This window comes from Pipistrellus hanaki, assembly GCF_964339955.1.
Source record: "Pipistrellus hanaki genome assembly, chromosome: 8".
In the NCBI taxonomy this organism is placed as follows: Eukaryota; Metazoa; Chordata; class Mammalia; order Chiroptera; family Vespertilionidae; genus Pipistrellus; species Pipistrellus hanaki.
The window spans coordinates 42949812-42970964 of record NC_140510.1 but is presented as its reverse complement, the minus strand read 5'-3'; the positions used below and the strand labels follow the sequence as shown (position 1 = coordinate 42970964).

Sequence of the window (21153 nt, the reverse complement as noted above, 5' to 3'; positions counted from 1 at the left end):
CTCAGGTGGGGGGACCAGCATGGGAAGTGCTTGGAAATGTATCGGAAGAACAATGGTTTGCATGGTTGAAGTAGAAAGAAGATATTCAGAGGTGAGGCTGTAGAGCAGGGGTGGGGAACGTCTGGCCCTCGGGTCATACAAGGCCCTCGGTGCCTTTTGGTCTGGCCCTGCCAAGGCATTGGGGGCGAGTTAATTAAATGTTGGACCAAATATAGCAGGCTAATTTTTAAGTTAATAATTTTGTATGACCCTCGAATGATGTTCTAAATATCCATTGGCTCTTGGCAGAAAAAAAAGCTTCTCCACCCCTGCTGTAGAGCAAAAAAAAAAAAAAGGTCACGTCTCTTGATGAGGAGTTGAGGTTTTTTTTAAAAGTTTTATTTTCATATGTGCGTCTTTCCTGAAAGCTCTGGGGGAACTGTGGTAAGGATTAGAGCAGAAATGTGGATGATCTGTTTGCCTTTAGAAGGACTGCCCTAGTGGCAGTATAGAGGGATGGTGGTGCAGTGTTTCCCAAACTTTTGACATATGTGTACCTCTTCTATAATTTTCGTAACGCTGAGTACCCCTCGTACTCATGAGAACGTAGAATTAGGCGCAGCTAAGCACGGTGCAGTGCATATCCCCACCAAACTCCGGTGCAGCGTGTACCCCCACCAAACTCTTCCCATGCCCCTGGGGGTTCGCGTACCACACTTTGGGAAACACTGGTTTAGAGGGACAAGACTGGAGGCAGCAGCCAGGTTCATAGGCTTGTGTTTGGTCCAGGTGAGAGGAACATCCATTGATGTGAGAGAGAAACATTGATTGGCTGCCTTCTGCACATGCCCCAACCGGGGATCAAACCCACAACCTTGGTATATGCCCTGACTGGGAATCGAACCCACAACACTCCAAACAGTTCAACCACCTAGTCAGGGTGTTCATGTTTTAAAGTGTCCTTATCTCTTAAGGGTGCGTGTTTAGGTATTTACAGGCAAAATGGTATGGTGTCTAAGATTTACTTTAGACACACTGAAGCAAAAAAGAGTTTGGGTGTAGAGATGGAATCTCAGTAGCACGGTGTTGGTAATTGTTGAAATGGGTGAATGAGGTTCATTCTGTTTTCACTTTATATGAATCCTTGAACAGTGGCATTTTAAAAAGCTGTAAAAAAAAAAAATAGTGAATGTAGTAAAATGTAGTAGCTAGCAGCAGGCGGGAGTTGAAGGTCTGTTTCTCGCCTGGTTTTGGCACTCCTGTGGATACATGTCCCTCTGTCTGCACGTGGGATGATCGTCCTTCTGCCTGTCTGACCCACGAATCAAGGAATGTGGCTCCAGCAGCTGAGATAGCGACGCTGTAGCGCCCAGATCCGGGCAGGGGTCTGTCTGGGCAGTTCCTGCCTCGTTCTCCTCAGGCTTTAGTCTCCAGTGGAAATGACCATGCAGGGAATTCCTTATGTCCTCACCTTTTTTTTTTTTTTTAAGGCTTTTGAATGAGTGAGACGTGGGATGGCAACTTAGGGGAGTGATCTGTAAAGAGAGATGGAGGGGGAAAGAACAGAAATTTACACATGGCATGCTTCCACATGAAGACCTTGCGATGCCGTCACGGGCTCTTACTTATTCAGCCCTGTGCTGGAATCTTTCAAGCCAGAGCGTGAGTCGGTGCTGGGCGGGCGTTTCTTCTTGTCTGACTAAACTCCCCCTGAAGTGTCTGCCCTTTGCAGACAGACTGCAGGACAGTGAAAGGAGTCGGTTACAGAGGGGATGCGATTTCAGCGAACCCACACGGACCTGTTTGCTTCTTTGAATAATTTCCAGCCCAGGAGGATGTTAATATGCCACATCAGAGGCATACGGGCCCATCTGGTTTGATGGTCGTCTTTGCTGTTATTTGGCACTTAGAATCATTATGCTTTCCCTCTCAGGATCTTCAGATGCTCAGAGGAAGGCCCAGTGTTTTCTTCACACCGGCTGCTGCTTCGCTTGGGCGGGTGGAATGAGTTAAGCCCTGTAGCCTCCCTCTACTCATCTCTGCTATGTCACCAGGTGGCATGGTCCATGATGGCAAAAGGCAGTGTTTTCTGAGAATGTGACAAAATGTCTTTGAGTCGCAGGTTGAGATATCCTGGCCCAGAACCATCCTGTGCCTTTGTATTTTAGCCTAGGACAGCTGCATGTGGCTCATGATCCGCGGTGTGCCGCTCTGTTGACTGATGAGTTTGCCGACCACTGGCCTAGGACTACTTATTCACTCGTTGGATCAATTAGCATTCCTGTGTTTATGCACTAGGAGTATGTTCGGGGTGCTGTTCATAGATCAAGGTTTGTTCATGGCAGCAAACTTCATTTATGTTCTGGATTTGGGGAATCTAAAAGAGTTTAGGAAGTAATGAGGTCTTAACTTACCTTTTCCCTCACCTCCTTTTAGTAACTCTATGTCTATGATGATATGTCTCAGCCTCTGCTGCTTTCCATGGGGAAATGGTGGGAGAAGAATGGGGAGAAGGTCCCTCCTGGTGCAAGATTTTCTTTTGGCAAAGCTTTTGGGGGAAGGGTAGCAGCAGAAAAATGTTATCCATTCATTTAATAGAAATATATATATTTGGTGCTTACTAAGTACAAGGAACTCTAAATATAAGGACTGAGAATAGATTTAGCTACATCTTATCCCCAGGGCAGATGCTTTCCCAGCTTTAAATCTTCTTAATTTGTAGCAAATACCAGATTAACAAAAACAACAGAATCCATTTTTTTGTAGACATAATTTAGAAGAACACAAACTCACCTAACTAGCTAGGATAAATGTAAAGGCAGAGCATTAACAAACATGAACTCTTAACCATTACTTTTCCTGTGTGTTCAAAAATTTGATGATAGTTTCATTGACTGGATCAATACCTCATTATAATGGGGTTATTCCAGAATTTATTGCATAAAAATCAAATATTAGGAATGTTGAAAACACTAAATTGTTATATTTATTGTAATAAAAGCTGGTGAACATGAGGTGATATTCTTGTTTTAATTCCATTGTCATATTAAGGTTTCAGAAGTTTTCTGCATTTGTTCTTGAAATTTTGTTAGGCAACTCATCTTTCCATCACTCCTTCCTCTCTAGAAAAAGTAATAATCTTTGAACATTTTTTAGAAGTAGGAAGTGGTTACTTTTACTTTCTGTTTTATGCACTATCATGTTGTCTGAATTTTTTTAAAGAGGTATGTCTGTCTTTAATTTTTAAATACTTGAGTTTTGACTGGGAGCATTATACATAATTATGATAAAAAAATCCAAATGCTGCAAAGAGATACACTGGGTGAAGAGGGAGCAGACGGTTTCTTCGCCTCTGCCAATGTTCCTTGAACAAAACATTCTTGACCTCTCGACGCCCAGTGACTCATCTGATTGGTGAGTTTGTAGGGGAAAGCAGGTGCAAGTGGCCCAGCCCCTCTCCGCCCCTCCCCACTGGAGCTGGTCTGCTTGCAGATAGAGGGCACTCAGTCACTGTGGCCCTGCCTGGTGAGGGAAGACTGTGCTGGTCATCCTTGCTGGGGATCCCGTAGGTAAGTCTTGTCTAAATCCAAGGCTCAGTTCATCAGGAGAGGTTGCTGGCTCAACATTTAAGCCTCTTTCTCAAATATCACCCTATAAGGACTAATGATGACATATTGACTTTCTATGCTTATTGGTCTTATTTCTAAATTAATTCAGAACTACAGAGGGGCAGAGGGGTGTTGCTTATTGTAGTTCCTTAAGATGCACAATATAGTGAGAAAGAAGTCCCCTCTCAACCCAGATGCCATTGCTAAGTGCTATAAATTCTTCCAGAAATGTTCTGTGCACATACAGTTGTATCTAGAAATAGTTATATGTATCTCCTTCCTTTTTATGTTAAGCAGTGATGAATTCTCGGTTCTCTGCTAGCTTTGTCCATTTTGATGATCTATTTGATACTTTTTACTGGCTACATACTGTTCCAGAATATGGATGCTGTACTGGTTTTATAACTGGAAAAAATAAATGTGCCTCTGTTTGAGCCTCACATCCTGATAAACCATGAGATGCTGGAAGGTTCTTTCTATGATTTCTTTTCCATAGTGAAGAGGCGTGCTATATATGTCTCAAGGTGATAAGACTTGGTGCTGGATCATGGAGAGTGTGCTGCAAATCTCCTAGGTAGAGACCTGCTTTTTCAGAGACTCTTCAGCTGACATTTAGGGAACTATACGCTGAGAAATAGCTAAACTGTGTCTTTAGGGCAGTTAGTAATACTGTAATGAAAGAACTCTTTGGTACTGACATCTAAAGGTTATTCTAAAATGATTAAAAAGTAAAGTATTTGTATAAATGTGTGTATTTTGAAAATCAGGTATCTTAATGAAATTATATCATAAATATTTTCTGTATTGCGGTCTATGTAAGAGCCTGGATGCAGTTTCCATTCTACAAAACTCAGTGCATTGGGGTGTCTCTCACGGGTCATTGTTCCTGGTGCAGATTTTGTTCTAGCCAGAACGTCTTCCAAGAGGCTGGTGTTGAGTATATTACTCAGAGTTCACAGAATGATGTTTAACCAGTAACCCCTAACCTTTATGTTGGGTGTTTCTATAAGGTAAGAATACAGTTTGTATTAAGTTATGGTAGTTCATATCACCTTAGTTATTTTTGTTTTATTATCCTTTCTGCTCAACTCTCTTTATGTTTCATTTGGGGACATTAACATATTCCATTGCCAAAGACCAGAGGCTGCTTTATTGGCACGGCTGCTCTGCTTGCTGCTTTGCCATTTGTTTTCCGGCACCGATAGTGAGGCTGCTGGATTTAGTGCGTGTGTCTCTCAGGCTACAACCAGAGGATCAGACTGGTAGGACATATGCAGAAAGATTTATTGCATGGAATTGGCTTATGTGACTGGACACAGGTGGGGCAAGTCTGAAATCCATAAGGCAGGCCTTGGGGAAGGGCGGGCCAGGAACTCCAGGGCATGGCCCGCGCTCCTGTCCGCAGGTGGAATTCCTTCTTCGTAGAAGCCTCAGCTCAGCTGTTAAGGCATTCCCACTATTGAGTCAGGCCCACGGAGATTATCAAGGATAATTTCCCTGTGTAAAGTCAATAATGGACATCAATCATATCAGATTCCTGTTTGGGTGAGTAGCTAGCTGTGGGCAGTAGCACAGCCAAGCTGACACCTAAAACTGAACATCGCAGTGTGTTTCTCTGTCGCTTGGAGTTCTTCTGGTTCTATTGTAGTAGTGGTTGTGCTGCCTGCCTGGAGTCTTGTTCGGTTGGCTCTATGCTCTTCTTTCTCTTTCCCACCCCCTCCTTTTTCTGCAATTAAGTTAACTTTGCACCTTATTGCTGTATCCAGAGCTTCCATGCTGCCTCAGTGCCATTTATTTTATTTTTTCTCCTCCTTTGGTTTCCTGGAAAGTGTGTTTTCTCATTTGTGTTACTTGTCTAACCAGGACAGAGCGTTCCCATTGTTTTCTTTATTAGCTAAAGTTACAGATCGGCCTGGCACCCTCCCAGCAGGAGCCTTAGTTCTCAAAGACAGTGGTTGCAAAATTGGATGCAGCTTTTTCGCTCCTCGCTGTTGTCATTGTTCATTGTCACCCTAACTTGGGGAAATGCCATATTGGAGGTTTGATGGGATTAAAATGGAATAAGGAATCTAATTGCTTCTCTGTGTTTTGTGCCGCTTCTCCCAGAACATTCTCTTTCAAGACATTGTCCTTTCATGTTGGGTTTTCAAAGTTACAAAATCCCATTATCATTATCTGAAGAGCAACATTTATCAAATTCGATTCTTTTCACATTAGAAAATGTTAAAATATTATAAGGAAGTTGCTACAAGTGTGTCCTTCACTGAACTAGTCCAGCGTTTTGAATTGTTATTACTGAATTATAAGAGTCTTTGTTTCTCTACATTTTTTCCTGATTGCCTGCAGAACATTTTAATATTCTCATTTCTTTATTCTCTTCTTTTACATTTTAGAAAAAAAGGAAATGCCAGATTTTGGCAGAACTAGATAAGCACTGAATTCCAAGAGGTCAAAAAATGTTAATATGAATCATAGGCTAAAAGGTCTAAGATTTAGCTGTAGCCACTTATCTGTGATTAATAGAAATGAACTTTTTTCTTCTTGGTATTTTAATGAGTAATAATGGACTGATGGAAAAAAAAAACTTTGTAAGTGTAAATTAAATTCAGAGTTTTCAGAGGCCCAGAATGTCCACAGGAAACACTGACCAAGAAGCAGAGCATGTTAGAGTCTGTTATCTCTCCTGGTATCAAATACGACCTACTCATTTTCAAAGAATTACCAAGTATAGAAAAAAGTAAATGAAATTCAGTAAATCACCTTGTGACCATCTTTATCTTGACCATGTATTGCTGTGTGACAAGTCAACCAGAAGTCAGCAGTTTAAGACACTAGTCATTTTGCGAAGTTTCTGTGGGCCAGGGTTTCAGGAGAGCCTGCAGGCAGGTTTCTGGTCCCACCCAGCTGCAGTCAGGTGGTCAGGCCTTCTCTTTTCGGGGCCAGCCCAGTCTGTGTGCCTGACAGCAGTCATATTGCTCCGGGATGGCTGGAGGCATCCGTTATAAGCATTTCAGTGAGTAAAGGGGGAAGTTGCGTCAGCTCTCTTGTCCTGGCCCTGGTGGTCACATTGCTTAGTTCTGTTGGTTAGAGGTGAGTCACAAACCCACCAAGATTTAAGGAGGGACTGCATCATTTGATAGTGGAGTGGCAAGGTTTTGGAAGAACACACGGGACAGGAGATAGTGTTATGAGCATCTCTGGAAAAAACATTCTGCCCTGGTGTACCATCTGGCCACAGGGATTCACAGTTCTCTCCTGTGCAAAGTGTACTCTTGTGCTTCGAGGATTCTCCGGAAGTCGCATTCCGTTATGGCTTCAGGCTCAGAGTCAGGGAGCTGCCATCTAAATCAGGTCGGGGTGCAAACGAGGCTCCTGAGAGCCAGTCCTTTGGGGTTAGCTCCTTGAGTGCTCTTCTCGGTGATCTGCTCGATTCCCAGCCAGAGTACCTTACCGGCCTGCCCCAGCGTGGGGAAACGGGGCACACGGGTCATGGCAGCTCTGGATTCCTGCCAGGCCCTCCTTTTCAGTTCCTGTTCTGTTCTCTGTGGCTCTCACTTCTTTCTGGGCTCGTGGTTCTGCTCTGTAAGTCATCCTTTTCTTAAGAAAGAGCCGGCATTTGCAGCTGAGTAGCCTTCTCATATCGCTTCCAGCCCCAAAAAGTTTGGGGATCTGAAGGCTCTTCATTTTGTATTCTCTCTGTTTCTTTTAGTCTAACCTGGCAATAATTTCATAGTACAAATATCTGAAAAGAAACACACACACACACACACACACAAAAAAAAAAAAAAAAAAAAAGAAAAAAAAAGAAAAAGAAAAAAAAAAACCAAAAAAAACACCCACACAATTTGTGGGTTTTCTGTGAATCTTGTTGGGTTCACACCATTAGACAAGAGCCATAACCCTCAGATGCTTTGTCTGCTTTGAGCTCCTTGTGAAACTGCAGAAGGACAACCCTTAAGATTCTTAGAAGCTTTATTATTTAATGTAGAGCTTCTGCAAGGTCTGCTTAAGATCCTTAGGAGGCCTCCGGTCAGTTTGAAAGTGTCCAGGAGGCATTGCCTTAAATCGTGGTGAAGTCTTAACTGTGCCATTCAGGCATGTCCCGGATTGGATTTGATCCTTGCTCTGAAGCCCCTTCTTGATTTGAGAATTGCTCGGCATCTGGAGAGGCTGGGATTTGAGAAACTGTTTTATATTTAGCCGTGTGTTCTTTATCTCTCTCTCTTCTCACATTTTATCTCAGGCAGCAAGCAGAACCCAGGTGTCACTTTAAGTGTTCTGCCTGGAAATCTCTTTAGCTCGGTCGTTGAGTTCATTGTGCATGTTTCCATTTCCCACTGTCCCGGACGTCTCCGTGTTGCCAACCTGTCACTGCCTCGCGGGCTCCTCTTGTCTTCTAGCTAGTGTCCTATAACATTTTTCCTTTAAGCCCCGGGGACAGCCTTACCGCAGCAGTCCTCTCATGATCTCGCACTGATTTGGTGCATCGGGAACTTGGAAAGGGCTTGTCCTCCTGCGTTCACTGTCAGCCTGGAGCTGCGGCACCTGTGCTGGGGCCCTGCCCCCCGAGGAAGCAGTCTGACTGCCCCGGGCCTCAGTGACCGTGTGGCCGCAGTGACCAGTTTGGGGTGATCCGTTACACATCAGCAGTAACTGGATCAGTGAGCTGTGCTGTTTTCTCTCTGGCCTTTGTCGCACTCCAGCCTCAGTACATGTCAGCTCTGTGTTCAGGACTCCAGATATGACCATTCCCCTCTGGGCTTTCCCACTGTCCGATTCTAAGCCCTCTGACTTGGTGTACGGCAGAGGCTACAAACTCACAGACACATCATTTTTTAGGCTGTGCAGAGGAAGTTGGTTGTAACTTGACATACTTTGTTAACATTTCAAGACATCAAGAGCATTCCCATCCACAGCCGTCCTCCACAGAGGGGCAGATGTTCTGCAGTCTCACAGCACTCCTGTCTGTCTTGTAGCGTTCACATTTTATTGAAATTATTCACATAAAGGTCTATGCCAAGGTGTAGACTTCTATTTTATTCACTTTTCCTCTAGAACTTGTCACCAAGTTAGGCATAAAAATAAAACTTTGTGGACTGACTGAATAAGTAGGTGATTGGTTCTTTAAAAAGGCTAAGGCTAGCTCTCTCCCCAGAAGGAGTTTAGAGATCCATCTGTCCTTCGTTGACTGTAATACAGAGTAGAATGATAAGGTGCAGTTGGAAGAATGGCAAAGGCAAAAGCCTCTACAATGAGAAGAAAATAGATAAATAGCCAATGTGGAAGGGCAGATCAGGCCAATATATGTATGTAATTCATATGTAAAAAGGTAGAGCTGTGAAAGTATATAATTTGTACACAACTGGATTGTGGGTTGCATGAAGGGATTTGGTGGGGGGAAAAGTCTTAAAAAGGTAATTTGGAGTGAGGGTGTGGGGAGGCTTGGATATTAAGGAGTCTGGACTCATTCTGTAGTTAAATTCCTGTTTTTGTTTTGTTTTGTTTTGTTTTTTGATGTGTGTGTGTGTGTGTAGTTTTTTTTTTTTTTTTTTTTGAGAAAATGCTAATGGGCGACTAGAGTGGTATGAAGGGTAATGTAGGCAAGAGATTAGAGGTCAGGAGATTGCTTAGCAGTTTGTTTGAATGGGGGAGACAAGAGATCAACATTGAAGGGGATGTGACCCAGCATAATGGAAGCGGAGGAGGTAAAACTTGCTGAATGTAACAGTTGATAGATTTTGGTTGATAGAAAGATGAAATGTATTATGATAATACCACCCGTTATGTCTTAGTGTTTATTATGTTCCAGGCATCGTGTTAAGGACTTTATATGACTGTGCCCTTTGCCAAGATGACAGATAGGTGGGAGAATTTGGGAGGATTTTTGTTTTTTAACCCCAAATAGAATTTAATTTTAAATGCTTTATGATTGAAACAACTTATAGGAACTATGTGCCTTGTTAAGACAGGCACAGGCAGACAATTTCTACAACCTTGTGTGTGTGTGTGTGTGTGTGTGTGTGTGTGTATACATGCTTAGTAGAAATAATACTTTATGTACTTCTGGGATTAAAAAGTACAAATAACAAAATCAACTAGCCCAGTAGTTCTCCATCTTTTACATCTTACTTCTCCCACATAGTTTATCAAATAGTCAAGGTTCCAAATTGCTATGAACAAAATGAATAATTTTTCAGAGACATTTATGTTTACTATCAACCTATTATAATATTAATACTTACAGGGCACTTGAAAACCCAATTTCATGCTTTAATTGCCAAGGATCTATATGTCCATTTTGCAGAAAAATGATCAGGTATAAAGTATTTGATCTTATTTGTAAAAAACCTACCTTGCATTCCTAATTATAAAGGAAACTTGAAAATACTGTGTTACTTTTCTTTCCAAATCTAAAGATTAGCAAAAATTTCTCAGAACTTTGAACATCTGAACACTTGGGAACATAGATGAAATAAAATACCTCCTTCTAATAATTTATTAGCACAATTTAATATATCTGTGTTAGGTAAGATACATAAAAACATTTTTATTTAGAAATACATTAGTTGTTCTTTCTCACTTTGTATGAAGCAATATTATTTAGGTTCCTGACTTGCAGTATTGACATCAATCATCATGGAGCCAATTTTTGCAACATCTTAAGTTTTTCAGAGGACACCCTTCTCACTTTCATCAAAAATATATAGCATTGTATTTCTTTATGTTATTTTCACAAGAAATGTTATCCCAGGCCATACCTATCAACTTGAATAATATTAATAAGTCCACCCCAGTACTTATATTGGTATGTGCTTGGTACATAAAAATCAATTAGTATGTTGCTTTTAAAGGTGAAATTTGAGAGGCTTCTATAATAAAATGGAGATGTTTGCCACTGTAAAGTCGTTATTCCCTGGAATGCCTGCTAAATTCATGTTCAGTGTGTTTGTCAAATGTTATGTTTCCATGAGTTAAGTTTTACTGTCAGTGGTATACGGTGAACATTGAAAACTTGCATTCTGGCTGTGGGGGTTGAGGGGGCACAGCATTTAACAGTGGGCTTTCCCGAGCCAGTGTGAGCAAACCCAGCATGGAGGTGTTAAGACAGACCACACAGAAGAGTCAGAATGAGGCTGCGTGGAGCCTTAACACATGGGCTGGAGATGGCGAGCTATAAATCCATCAGGCGTTCATATCCGAAAGAGCATTGGAAAACAAGACTGAGAGGTGAAGTTTCTAAGGTCATCAGGTCAAATGAGCGAGGAGAGGGCATGGAGGGTGTGTTCACTCATGGGAGATAGTGCCTCGTGGGCTACGAGCAGCCTGTTTGTGGTCAGGACTGAGAACAAGGAACAGTAGGAGAGAGAAGTAGGAGGAGAAACATATGAACACAGGTTTGGAGAGAGCGTGAAGTAAAAGAATGGGATTCAGCTGTGTCTATAAGAGAGCTTTGTGGCAACAGAGAGGAGCATTGAACTATGTAATTGTGAAGTCATTAAATCCTGGGGAATATGAGAGAGGCCATTGGTGGCCGTTGGGGAACAGGTAATATTTTATGTGAGTGAGGATGGGCTGAGGAAGTTAGGGCAGAAATAAGGGCTGCTCTTTAGAAAAACGCTGACAGGGAAATGACAGAGTGACTGCTCAAGAGGCACATCCGCTCCCCACCCCAACCCCTTCTGCGAATAGAAGTATAAAAGAGAATTAAACGTGGCTCTGCTGTGATGGATGTAGAGGAGCCAGGGCCTGGCTGTCAGTGTCTTGAAGAAATAAATGAGGAGCACAGCCGGATACACTGGTCTGTAAAGGAGAAGGAATCCAGCTTCCTCACACACGGGAGGGAAACGGGCGAGGAGCGGGGAGAGCGTGAGGAGGCTCATCAGGAAGGGAAGGGTGGGTATGAACTGGTGCTCTCATGTGGAATTATTCGGGGTGATTGGGGTGGGTGAGATGGGGCTCTCCTGTGAGTGACAGAGGCAGAGGCTAGGGTGGAGAGGTGGGGTCAGACCGAGGGTCTCACTTCCCGGCACTGTCTCTCCCAGCTGTCTGAGCTTGAGCCCCGCCTCGGGATTCCCTCTGAAAAATAGGGTGATACAGTTATTGTCAGCTCTCAGGGCTGCTGAGAAGATTACAGTAGCCAATATGTTTCAAGTGCTCAGAGTGTCGTTAACCATTGTTCTATTGACAACTGCTGGTATTTTGGCCGGGGGAAAGGAACAGGCTAACAGACTGACAGTGTTGTCTAGCACAGTGCTGTTCACCCCTGCGTGAGGATGTGAGTCACCTGGGGATCTTGCTAAGAGGAAGATTAGGAATCAGTGGGTTTGGGGTGGGTGGGGCCCACGAGTCAGTATTTCTAACACGCTCCCCGCTGAGGTGGTCGCTGCCGGCCCAGGGTCCACCCTCGGAGTGGCAGGGGAGCTGCAGTGCTGCTGCCCCAACCAGGAGTGGCCAGTGGCCATCTGCAGTGGCTCCGAGCACGAGGCTGTTCTCCACGCAGAGCGGATGTTTGGGCCGAGCCCGCGGCTCTCCTCCCAGGTGTAGGTTGGACCTGCCAGGGCGCAGGGGCGTGGGCCCTAATAAGGGCCGGGCCAGGAGGCAGCTGTGAGCCCCAGGCCTTGTGTGACCGGGGAGAGGCCAGCAGGGCGGATGGGAGAGGCAGCCGAGGACCCAGGGCTGGAGCAGGGTGAGGCCAGGCAGTGGGTGTGGGACGGAGGTGCCAGAGGTCGTGGTCTTGGCGGCAAGATACAGGAGAGCAAAATGTTTGCTACTGGAACCTCACTGGGTCTGCTTTCGTTTTTTAAATTTTGATGATTTAGAAAACTTTTTGTTTGCTTGGCGGTGCCATTATAAACAGCAGTTGATTAGAGACATGTTTTGACTTCTGGTGAGTAGAATGCCTGCTGAGAAAAGTTCCTGGGTGCTGTTTCCTGGGTCAGTTGGGTTCAGGCTGCAGTCAGGCATGCAGTCTGTCTGTCTGTCTGTCTGTCTAATCCAGTGGTTGGCAAACTCATTAGTCAGCAGAGCCAAATATCAACAGTACAACGATTGAAATTTCTTTTGAGAGCCACATTTTTTAAACTTAAAACTTCTTCTAATGCCACTTCTTCAAAATAGACTCACCCAGGCCGTGGTATTTTGTGGAAGAGCCACACTCAAGGGGCCCAAGAGCCGCATGTGGCTCGAGAGTTGCAGTTTGCCGACCATGGGTCTAACCAGTGGGGAAGTGGGGTGCAGGGTTCCCAATGCCAAGGACAGTCACTCCGGGGAGATTCCGAAGCCACACCTCCAGGGAGAAGCGAAGGTGGCAGCGGGCGGTGGGCCTGCCTGGGGGTGAGGGGGCGGCATGATGGGCGTGCGTGATTGGACACGTGCTACTACATTTTGGTTGGTACGTCTGTTTCCTATCTTTCTGGGATCAGCAGTAAAATATTTAAACAAAGAAATCACACCCTCGTTTAGAGTGTATTAGAGAAACGTGCTTCCATCTCTAACATTTAACACCCTGCATCTGCTCATTCTCTCCCATTCTCCTTCAAATCCTGCTTCCTCCTCTGGGGTCAGGGACAGGACGCTCCAGGTCAGAGGGCGCCATTGGGGAAGACTGGTCAGACCACGCCGTGACTGCCTCTGCCACTCTTCCCATTGGGCTGCTCCACCCTAGCTCTGCCTCTGACCCCTGACCCCTGACCCCGAGGCCACCAGCCAGGGAGCTGCAGGTTCCTCTGTCTGTCTCAGTGGCTGAGTCAGGCCTTCCTTTCTTTGGCGGGTTTTCATAAAGGTGCTGTTTTGAGAGAGGGAAGAAACATTACTTTCCTTCTCAGATAAACATAGAACTGTTGCGGTGTATTTGATTCCCAGTGTTGGGAATAAATGTTCCTCCACATAAGACTTTTCTAATCTCAGTATTGCCAGCTGTGACCATAGGAGTTGGTGGGTTTGTGAATATCTCTATCACAATTAAGCTTATTTCTCTGAGAGTCATTGGAATGTGTGTGTGTGTGTGTGTAAATTCTTTATTGTTTAAAGTATTACATGAGTCTCCTCCCCCTCCCCATGACCTCTCTCCCCTCCCCCTCCCCCAAGCACAAGCCCTCACCACCCTACTGTCTGTGTCCATTGGCTTTGCTCATATGCATGCATACAAGTCCTCTGGTTGATCTCTTACCCCCTCACTTCGCTCCTTCCCTCATAAGTTGTACAGTCTGTTTGATGCTTCTATGTGGATTATATTTTTAAAGTCAGAGAAAAAAAAAAATTCTACCACCTGTTTCTTGGTTTTGCTAAGTCGTAAAGAACAATGTAAAGATAACGCAGAGTCCCGAGGGTGAAAACCTCCCTTTGCCGTATTGTAGGGATTGGGGATGGGGGTGTTGGGGAGAATAGCAGCATTTATACATCCTGTTTTGAAGTGTTTATTTTGTAGAATATTCTTCAGTACCTAAATAAGAACCCCATTTGTTAAACTATGTGCAACTTAGTGTCCTTGGTTCTGAAAGGTAGTATTTGCTTCCTGTCCTCCCTACAAACGCCCTGCACGGATATAACTTTGTTGAATTGCTTTCTGGTCTCTTCAGTAGAGGCCAGTCCCATCTAATAAAGAGGGAATGTGCTAACGGCCATCACTCCTCACAAAGATGGCTGCACCCACAGCTGAGGCCAAGTTCCCATAAGGAGCCTTAATGAGCAATCAGCAGGGACCTGAGACTACGCCCTCCCCCGCCCCCATGGGGCTTGACAGCGGATCTCAGGTGACACTCCCCACCCGGCAGGGCTTGAAGGGGGACCTCTAGGTGCACTTTCCCTCCTGGTGCTGGGCAGGGGGACCTCAGGCTGCTCTCCCCACCCCAGTGCCAGGCTGGGGGACTTCAGGCCATGTCCCCCACTCCAGCACTGAGCCTGGGAACCTGAGGCTACACCCCCTGCCTGGCTGGGCTTGACAGGGGACCTCAGGCCATGCCCCCCACTCAGCAGGGCTTGATGGGGGGCATCAAGGTGCACCCCCCAGTGCTGGGTTGGGGGAATCAGGCTACTCCCCTGCCCAGCAGGGCTTGTCAGGGGACTTCAAGGAACGCTTCCCATCCTGGTGCTGGGCAGGGGGACCTCAGGCTGCTCTCCCCACCCCAGCGCCAGGCCAGGGGACCTCAGGTCGTGTCCCCCACCCTGGCACCAGGCCAGGGGACCTGAGGCTACACCCCCCTGCCTGGCTGGGCTTGACAGGGGACCTCAGGCCATGGCCCCCACCCTGCAAGACTTGATGGGGGACCTCAGAGTGCACCCCCAGTGTTGGGTCAGGGGGACTCAGGCCGCGCCCCCACCCAGCAGAGCTTGACGGGGGACCTGAGGCTGTGCCCACCTGCCCCCCCCCCCCCCCTCCGCCTGGCGTGGCTTGGTGGTGAACCTCAGGCCATGCCCTCCACCCAGAAGGGCTTGACAGGGGATATCAGGCTGTGTCCCCACCTGGCGGGCTTGATGGAGGACCTCAAAGCATGCCCCCTGCCCTGGGCTGGGGGACCTCAGGCTACGCCCCCCATCCTGGCTCCAGGCCAGGGGACCTGAGGCTATATCCCCTGCCCGGCAGGACTTGACAAGGGTGGGACTGGCCTGGTCTGGATCTAGCCCAATGGGGAGGGTTCGGCTGGGTGTGGGTCTCACGCGATTTTGAGGTGCATGTGGGTGGGCGGGGACTTGACTCTGGGTCCTGTGGTGTGCCCCAGACTCTGATAGGAGGAAGGTTTTCTTATACATTTTACTAATTTTCTTTCATCTCTGACACTTCTATTATAGAGAAAGGGCAAATAGCAATATTAAATTATTTCCTCTAATTAATCCTCTTTTAATGTGCATGAATTTTGTGCACTGGGTCACTAGTGTCACATAAACACACAATGAGGCCTGGGTGTCAAATTGTGCAGCAAGTTTTTTCCCTTCCAGTAAACTGAGAGAACATTCTAATGAAAAAGCTTGCATTCTTAGTCTTGCTATTGTTATGCCATTATTTTATGCTACATAGACTCTTGGATGTTCTTTGTCTTAATTTCTACATTTATTTGTTCAACCAATATTTATTGTTTAAAAGTCCAAACAAACTTGTATTCTTATTCTCGTTGTTATTTGGATATTTTATGCTACATAGATTTTTGAATGTTCTTTGCCTTAATTTCTACATTCGTGTTTTTCAACCAGTATTTATTACTTAAAGGTCCATGCCACCATTTCTTTCAGTGTTCGAGCCTAGACATATTGCTTTATCTTTCTGTCTTCCAGCAAATAAAACCAAAAGGCAGACAGCCAGGGTTCTAAAATAACAAAAATAAAGATGGCCATTTTATTGTCTGCATTGGATCCTGCTTGTAGAAAGGGAACTGACAAATCTTATGCACAGAGAGGAAAAGGAGCATAAACTCAGTTTCAGGATATGAGGCTGCCCTGTCTTTGAGTGTTTTCAGAAAAGAGAGATGTACTTAGTGTCATCTTTTAGATGAGTACTTGAAGAATACTCATTCATTAACTATGCTTGGTTACGATTTCAGTAAAAGGAGCTTTGTTCTGTTTCTAAAACACAATTATACTGTTTTCTCACTGTTCTATTAATTTGTTTTGTGATAGGTGTGGCTTTAAATTCTTTTAAATGTAGTCATTAACAGATCTTCCTCTATATCATACTCATGATTATTGTTGTTAAAAAAAATAACGAATTTTATTATATATGTCAACAGAAAATTATTTTCTCTTCTCCTATCCGTTTCTTTGTAGCTTTAAAATGAACAATCTGTTCTGAAAATACTGAAGTGCATTTCAGCACTTTTTCTGCCATACTTTGCCAGCATCTTTATAAGCACCATTAAAATCACTATAATTAGAATAAATCTTTTCAGTGACTAAAAATGCAAGCGGAAAAAAATAACTTATGCCAAGCTCAGAAGAGGTTTCGCTAAGTGTTTCAAAGGAGAATTCGTTTAAAAAAATTTTGGTGTGAAGAAAAAGCTCTTTTCCTTTTTCTCTTTAAATTGAGCATAACTATCGGCAGTTATGAATAAGGACTTTTTACTTGCTTTTTAACTCTCCCCCCCCCCCCCCCCCAACTTCTTTGTTGGAACTCAAATCTTCTAGACAAGTGGTCAGGTTACTTTTGCAGGTTCCACATGGCAATGCCTTAAAATCAGACCCAGCCCTGAGCCTGCGTCGCTTATGACCTCCCATGGATGGGACGTGTGTAAATGCTTGCTTTCCATATAAGTGCTGCGGGTTTCCTCTCCGGATTAGTGAAGCTCACCTTTTTAGTGAAGTTTCTACTCTGGGAAAAAGCCTTTCTTCACATTCATGGTCTTTCAGCGTCTTCACAGGACATTTTTAGACAATTCTTTTTTCCCTCACAGTCCTTCTATGGTAGGGGTGTCGAACTCAATCAGAGAAGGGGCCAAAATCTAAAATCCAGCCTAAATCGCGGGCCGAATGCTTTACTGAACAGTCATAAACTGACAATGTCATAAACTGACAGCGGAGTGCAGTGATGACAGCGCGGTGCGGGCCACATTGCAAGGCCTGGCGGGCTGGATTTGGCCCGCGGGCCTTGTGTTTGACACATGTGTTCTATGGCATAAGAAGACTCTCTCATTAGAATGGGAATCCGAAGACTTTTTTTCTTGCCTGTATTTTGTGCTTGTAGCTATGGCCTTGGGCCACTTTTCATCTGTAAAATGAGGGGTTGGCCTAAGCAGTCCCCAAGGTCCCTTTCCACCTGAAGTTTCTCTGAATCCGTGGCTCACTGGCTCTTATGGTCACATTGTGTTCATCTGCTGCATTGCTCTCTTTAATTACAGCTCAGTCCATTGGTTTTATATTTTAAGGCAAATGGCTTTGGTAAGAAGCTCATCATTCTCAGTCATCCTATCCTCTTAAAAGTTTTGCTTTTTCAACCACAAAGACATTTGGAAAGCATGCCCCATGGCTTATATCTCTACCCTAGTTCTTCCCCCCTCCCCCCCCCCCCAAAGGAAATGCAGAAGACTGATTGTAATCTCTTTAGGTTATCTGTATGGCTGATTATTATCTTGCTGTGTCCTAGCAGTCTCAGAGTCTCAAAGTGTGTTAAGAATAGTCTGATGCTGTTTTGTTTTGCTGAAGTAAGTTGAGCAGAATCCCAGGAAAACATGCATGAGGTCAGGTCCTGAGAAAGAGCCAGGTGGCAGCAGAGGGTATTTGCTTTTCTTATTTGGGTTTTAGGTCGCCGATGCCTCTAGTCTAGTAGCTTCATTAGTCTGCCTAAGCCCTGGTCTTCTCTGTCAGCAGTCTACTGCTTGCATGCATTCCTTAGGCGGTTTGGAAGCGCACCATGTGGCTTTTTATGTGAAGTAATTAATAAAGTGCTAATCTAAGCAAAAGCTAAAAATGAACTTGATCCTTAATGGCTGATGCGTGTGATATTCTTCCAAAATATTTCGTTCTACACGTTTACAGTAAAGCATTCCAAGTGCACAGTATCTTCAGAGAGAGGATGGGTGTGGGATTCTGGAGGCTGTGTACTGTGTCTGGGTAATAACCGCTGGTGATCCTTGAGTTCAGAGCCACTTAGCTTATTTTCAGGCTAGGTGTATGCCATGTCACCCAAGTAGCAACACCAGGAAGCACTGTCCACATTGGAGCAGTGAAGAATTGTTTTTTTTTTTTTCTTTCCTATTCAGGTAAGAAGAGTTCCTGGGTCAAGTGGTCACCTTCATAAAACCGAAGACGGTGACTGGGAGTGGAGTGACGACGAGATGGATGAAAAAAGTGAGGAGGGGAAAGCAGCTTTTTCCCAAGAAAAGGTACATAGCACTGATGATGATTAGCTCGCCTGTGCCAATTTCATTTTTGTAGTATTGTGTGTGTGTGTGTGTGTGTTTGTATTAATAAATATGTCATTGTTTTTACAGTCACGAAGAGTAAAAGAAGAAAATCCTGAGGTGAGTGGTGGTTCTTTATTGACTTTTAATTTTTATTTGCTATTTCATTCTCTGCCCTCTCTGCCCCACCCCCAAAGTATCAGTGTTTGTTCCACTTGAGGAAGAGACTTCAAAATACTATTCTCAGGCAGTAGTAGAAAAAAAGGAAATGGACATGGCCTTTGCATGTCCCCATTCTGTTTGAGTTCCCTTTGAGCTATATAAATTGGGGCAGGTCACTTGACTCTCTCAGCCTGTTTCCTCCTCTTGTCAAACGGGGATGATCACAATGCTTGCAAAGTTGTCCTGAGGATTATTGATGAAGTCACCTGCAAAAAAGCACTCTGGAGTCCTTAGCACTGATTAGTAACACAATCCTAACTCTCGGTATTACTGTCAGTTAGAAAACATAGTAGGCATACAGGAAAAATTTCTTTTTGAATTATAGTTTAAAGTAAGATATTAAGATGGTTAGCAACTCTAGGTTGAATCTCTTGGTCTTGATTTTTAAATCTCCTGGATAACTAAGTAGGCAAGGAACACTCTTTCATCAGCTTCCCTTTGAGGCTTGGTCATCTTTTGATTAACTCACTTCCTCTAGCTGGTTAATTACCCTAATACCTAATGACTAATGACGATTGTAGTTCAAAGGATGTGTGCTATTTCTCCTAGAGGAAATTTGAGCATATTTAAATGGCCCAGATATTTTACAGTCCTAGTAATTAATGTGTACCTTGGTAAATTCTCATTAAGGCAACAGAAGATTCCGGGTTATAAGTGAGTCCATCCCAACTTTTTAAAATTAGCAGACTTTTTCTTTTGATTAAATGGAATAAGTCCTATTCCACTTTCAGGGGCAATAGGCGGCTGGACATTCTGAGGAAACAGCATCAGAGCTACAAGCCACACCTTACTCTGTTCCTGCCCCCTCCTTCTGTTTTCTTCTCATCCTCATGTCACACCGTTAGGCCTTGTCAAAGGACTTTTCCGTCTGCCGGCTTCCTCTGGGTTACTTGCTTCAGGTCCTGTCTCCTCCTAGCTTATGGATGTATCTTCCCATTTAATACATGAAATATAAGGTTTAATCAAGGAAGTTATCCCATGAGTTAGTGAGGGTGGTGATGAACCCTGCGGTAAGACACATTGACTATACAGATGTGCTGGGCATTTAGGAATGATCCTAACCAGGTATCATGAATCCTGCCCTGTTCTTGAACACTTTCCTGTTTTATCTAGAATAAAATAGTCAAGGTTTTTCATCTATTTTTAAGATTATCTCTAACTAAAATGGCCAGTTTCACTAACAAATAGGACAAACAATATAATTCAAATAGCACCATAGACCCCAAAAGCATTCATTATTGGTTCACTACAGGATATCCTCATTGGATTGTGGTCACTGCATCCATCCTTACTAGGCCAGACTTGGTTCTTTCTTACTAGGTCTGACTGATGTATTATTTGGATTATGGTATCTTTTGGGCTGGGATATTTTCTGCAAAATGAAGACCATGGGCTCAGCCTGAATGATTCTTGACAAGAAGTCATTTGGCACAGGCGCAATCCCTCTGGCTGGTTAAGGGACACAGATTATTTGCTCTTCTAATGTAGTCATTCCCTCCTTCCCCCAAAAATTTAGTATGAAAAGTGTCAAAAATATAGGAACATGGGAAATGTGTTACAATGAACATGCACATACCTATCACCTGGGTCCTACCACTACTATATTAGCTTAATCACATGCACACATATCGATTCATCCATCAGTCTGTCTTCATTTTGCGATGCATTTCAAAGCACATTTGCAGACATCTACCCCCTTTCTCCTGTTACTTTATTACTCACATACTTCTTTTTGAGAAAGCAGAGAGAGCAAGAATTTTATGCCCTTAACCTTTAGAAAACACTTGGTACAAAGAGTTTCTGCTGAGGTCTGATTATTGATAGTAAGTTTAGAAATGGAAACTCCCTTTTCGTCCTTTTTCATTGCTGTTCCTCTTGGAGTTTATTTTGGTCTTTCAATTTTTGTTCAGGGCAGAGTTCACCAAAGTAGGGCTTGATGCTAAAATATTTTTGGTATCACATTAGAGCCAGGTTTCTAACATTGAGAGAAAAATAGAACTATCACTGTGGCATTCCTGTTTTCAAAAATGTTTAAAAAAACCTAACTATCCTTTTATGTTTTTTGAAACCGAGTGAATAAGTTGCTCAAAGTAATCATGAATGGGGGAGGTTTTACTAGTCTTAACATCATTTCATTAGGAGGCTCTTAACTTTGAATGAAATTATAGGATAAGAAAAAATGGTCCTGGGCATTTTTTCTGTTACCGAGTTTAAAATAGTCCATGCCTTTCACTTCAGCACAGTGGTTCTTTAAAAGCATTTGGGTGGCCGAAGCTGGTTTGGCTCAGTGGATAGAGCATCGGCCTGCGGACTGAAAGGTCCCAGGTTCGATTCAGGTCAAGGGCATGTACCTTGGTTGCGGGCATATCCCCAGTGGGGGGTGTGCAAGAGGCAGCTGATTGGTGATTCTCATCGATGTTTCTAACTCTCTGTCCCTCTCTCTTCCTCTTTGTAAAAAATTAATAAAATATATATATATATATAAAAGCATTTGGGTGAGTCGGGACACTTCTTAAAGA

General features: G+C 44.0%; 1 protein-coding gene across 1 annotated transcript in view; it reads left to right on the top strand.

The window, feature by feature from the left end:
- Positions 1-21153, top strand: part of STK39 (serine/threonine kinase 39) — a 252613-nt gene that overhangs the window by 138164 nt on the left and 93296 nt on the right. The window contains exons 11-12 of the mRNA XM_084892329.1: positions 18272-18394; positions 18503-18532. Of these exons, the coding sequence (XP_084748455.1) occupies positions 18272-18394; positions 18503-18532 (153 nt within the window). The remainder of the gene's footprint in view (positions 1-18271; positions 18395-18502; positions 18533-21153) is intronic.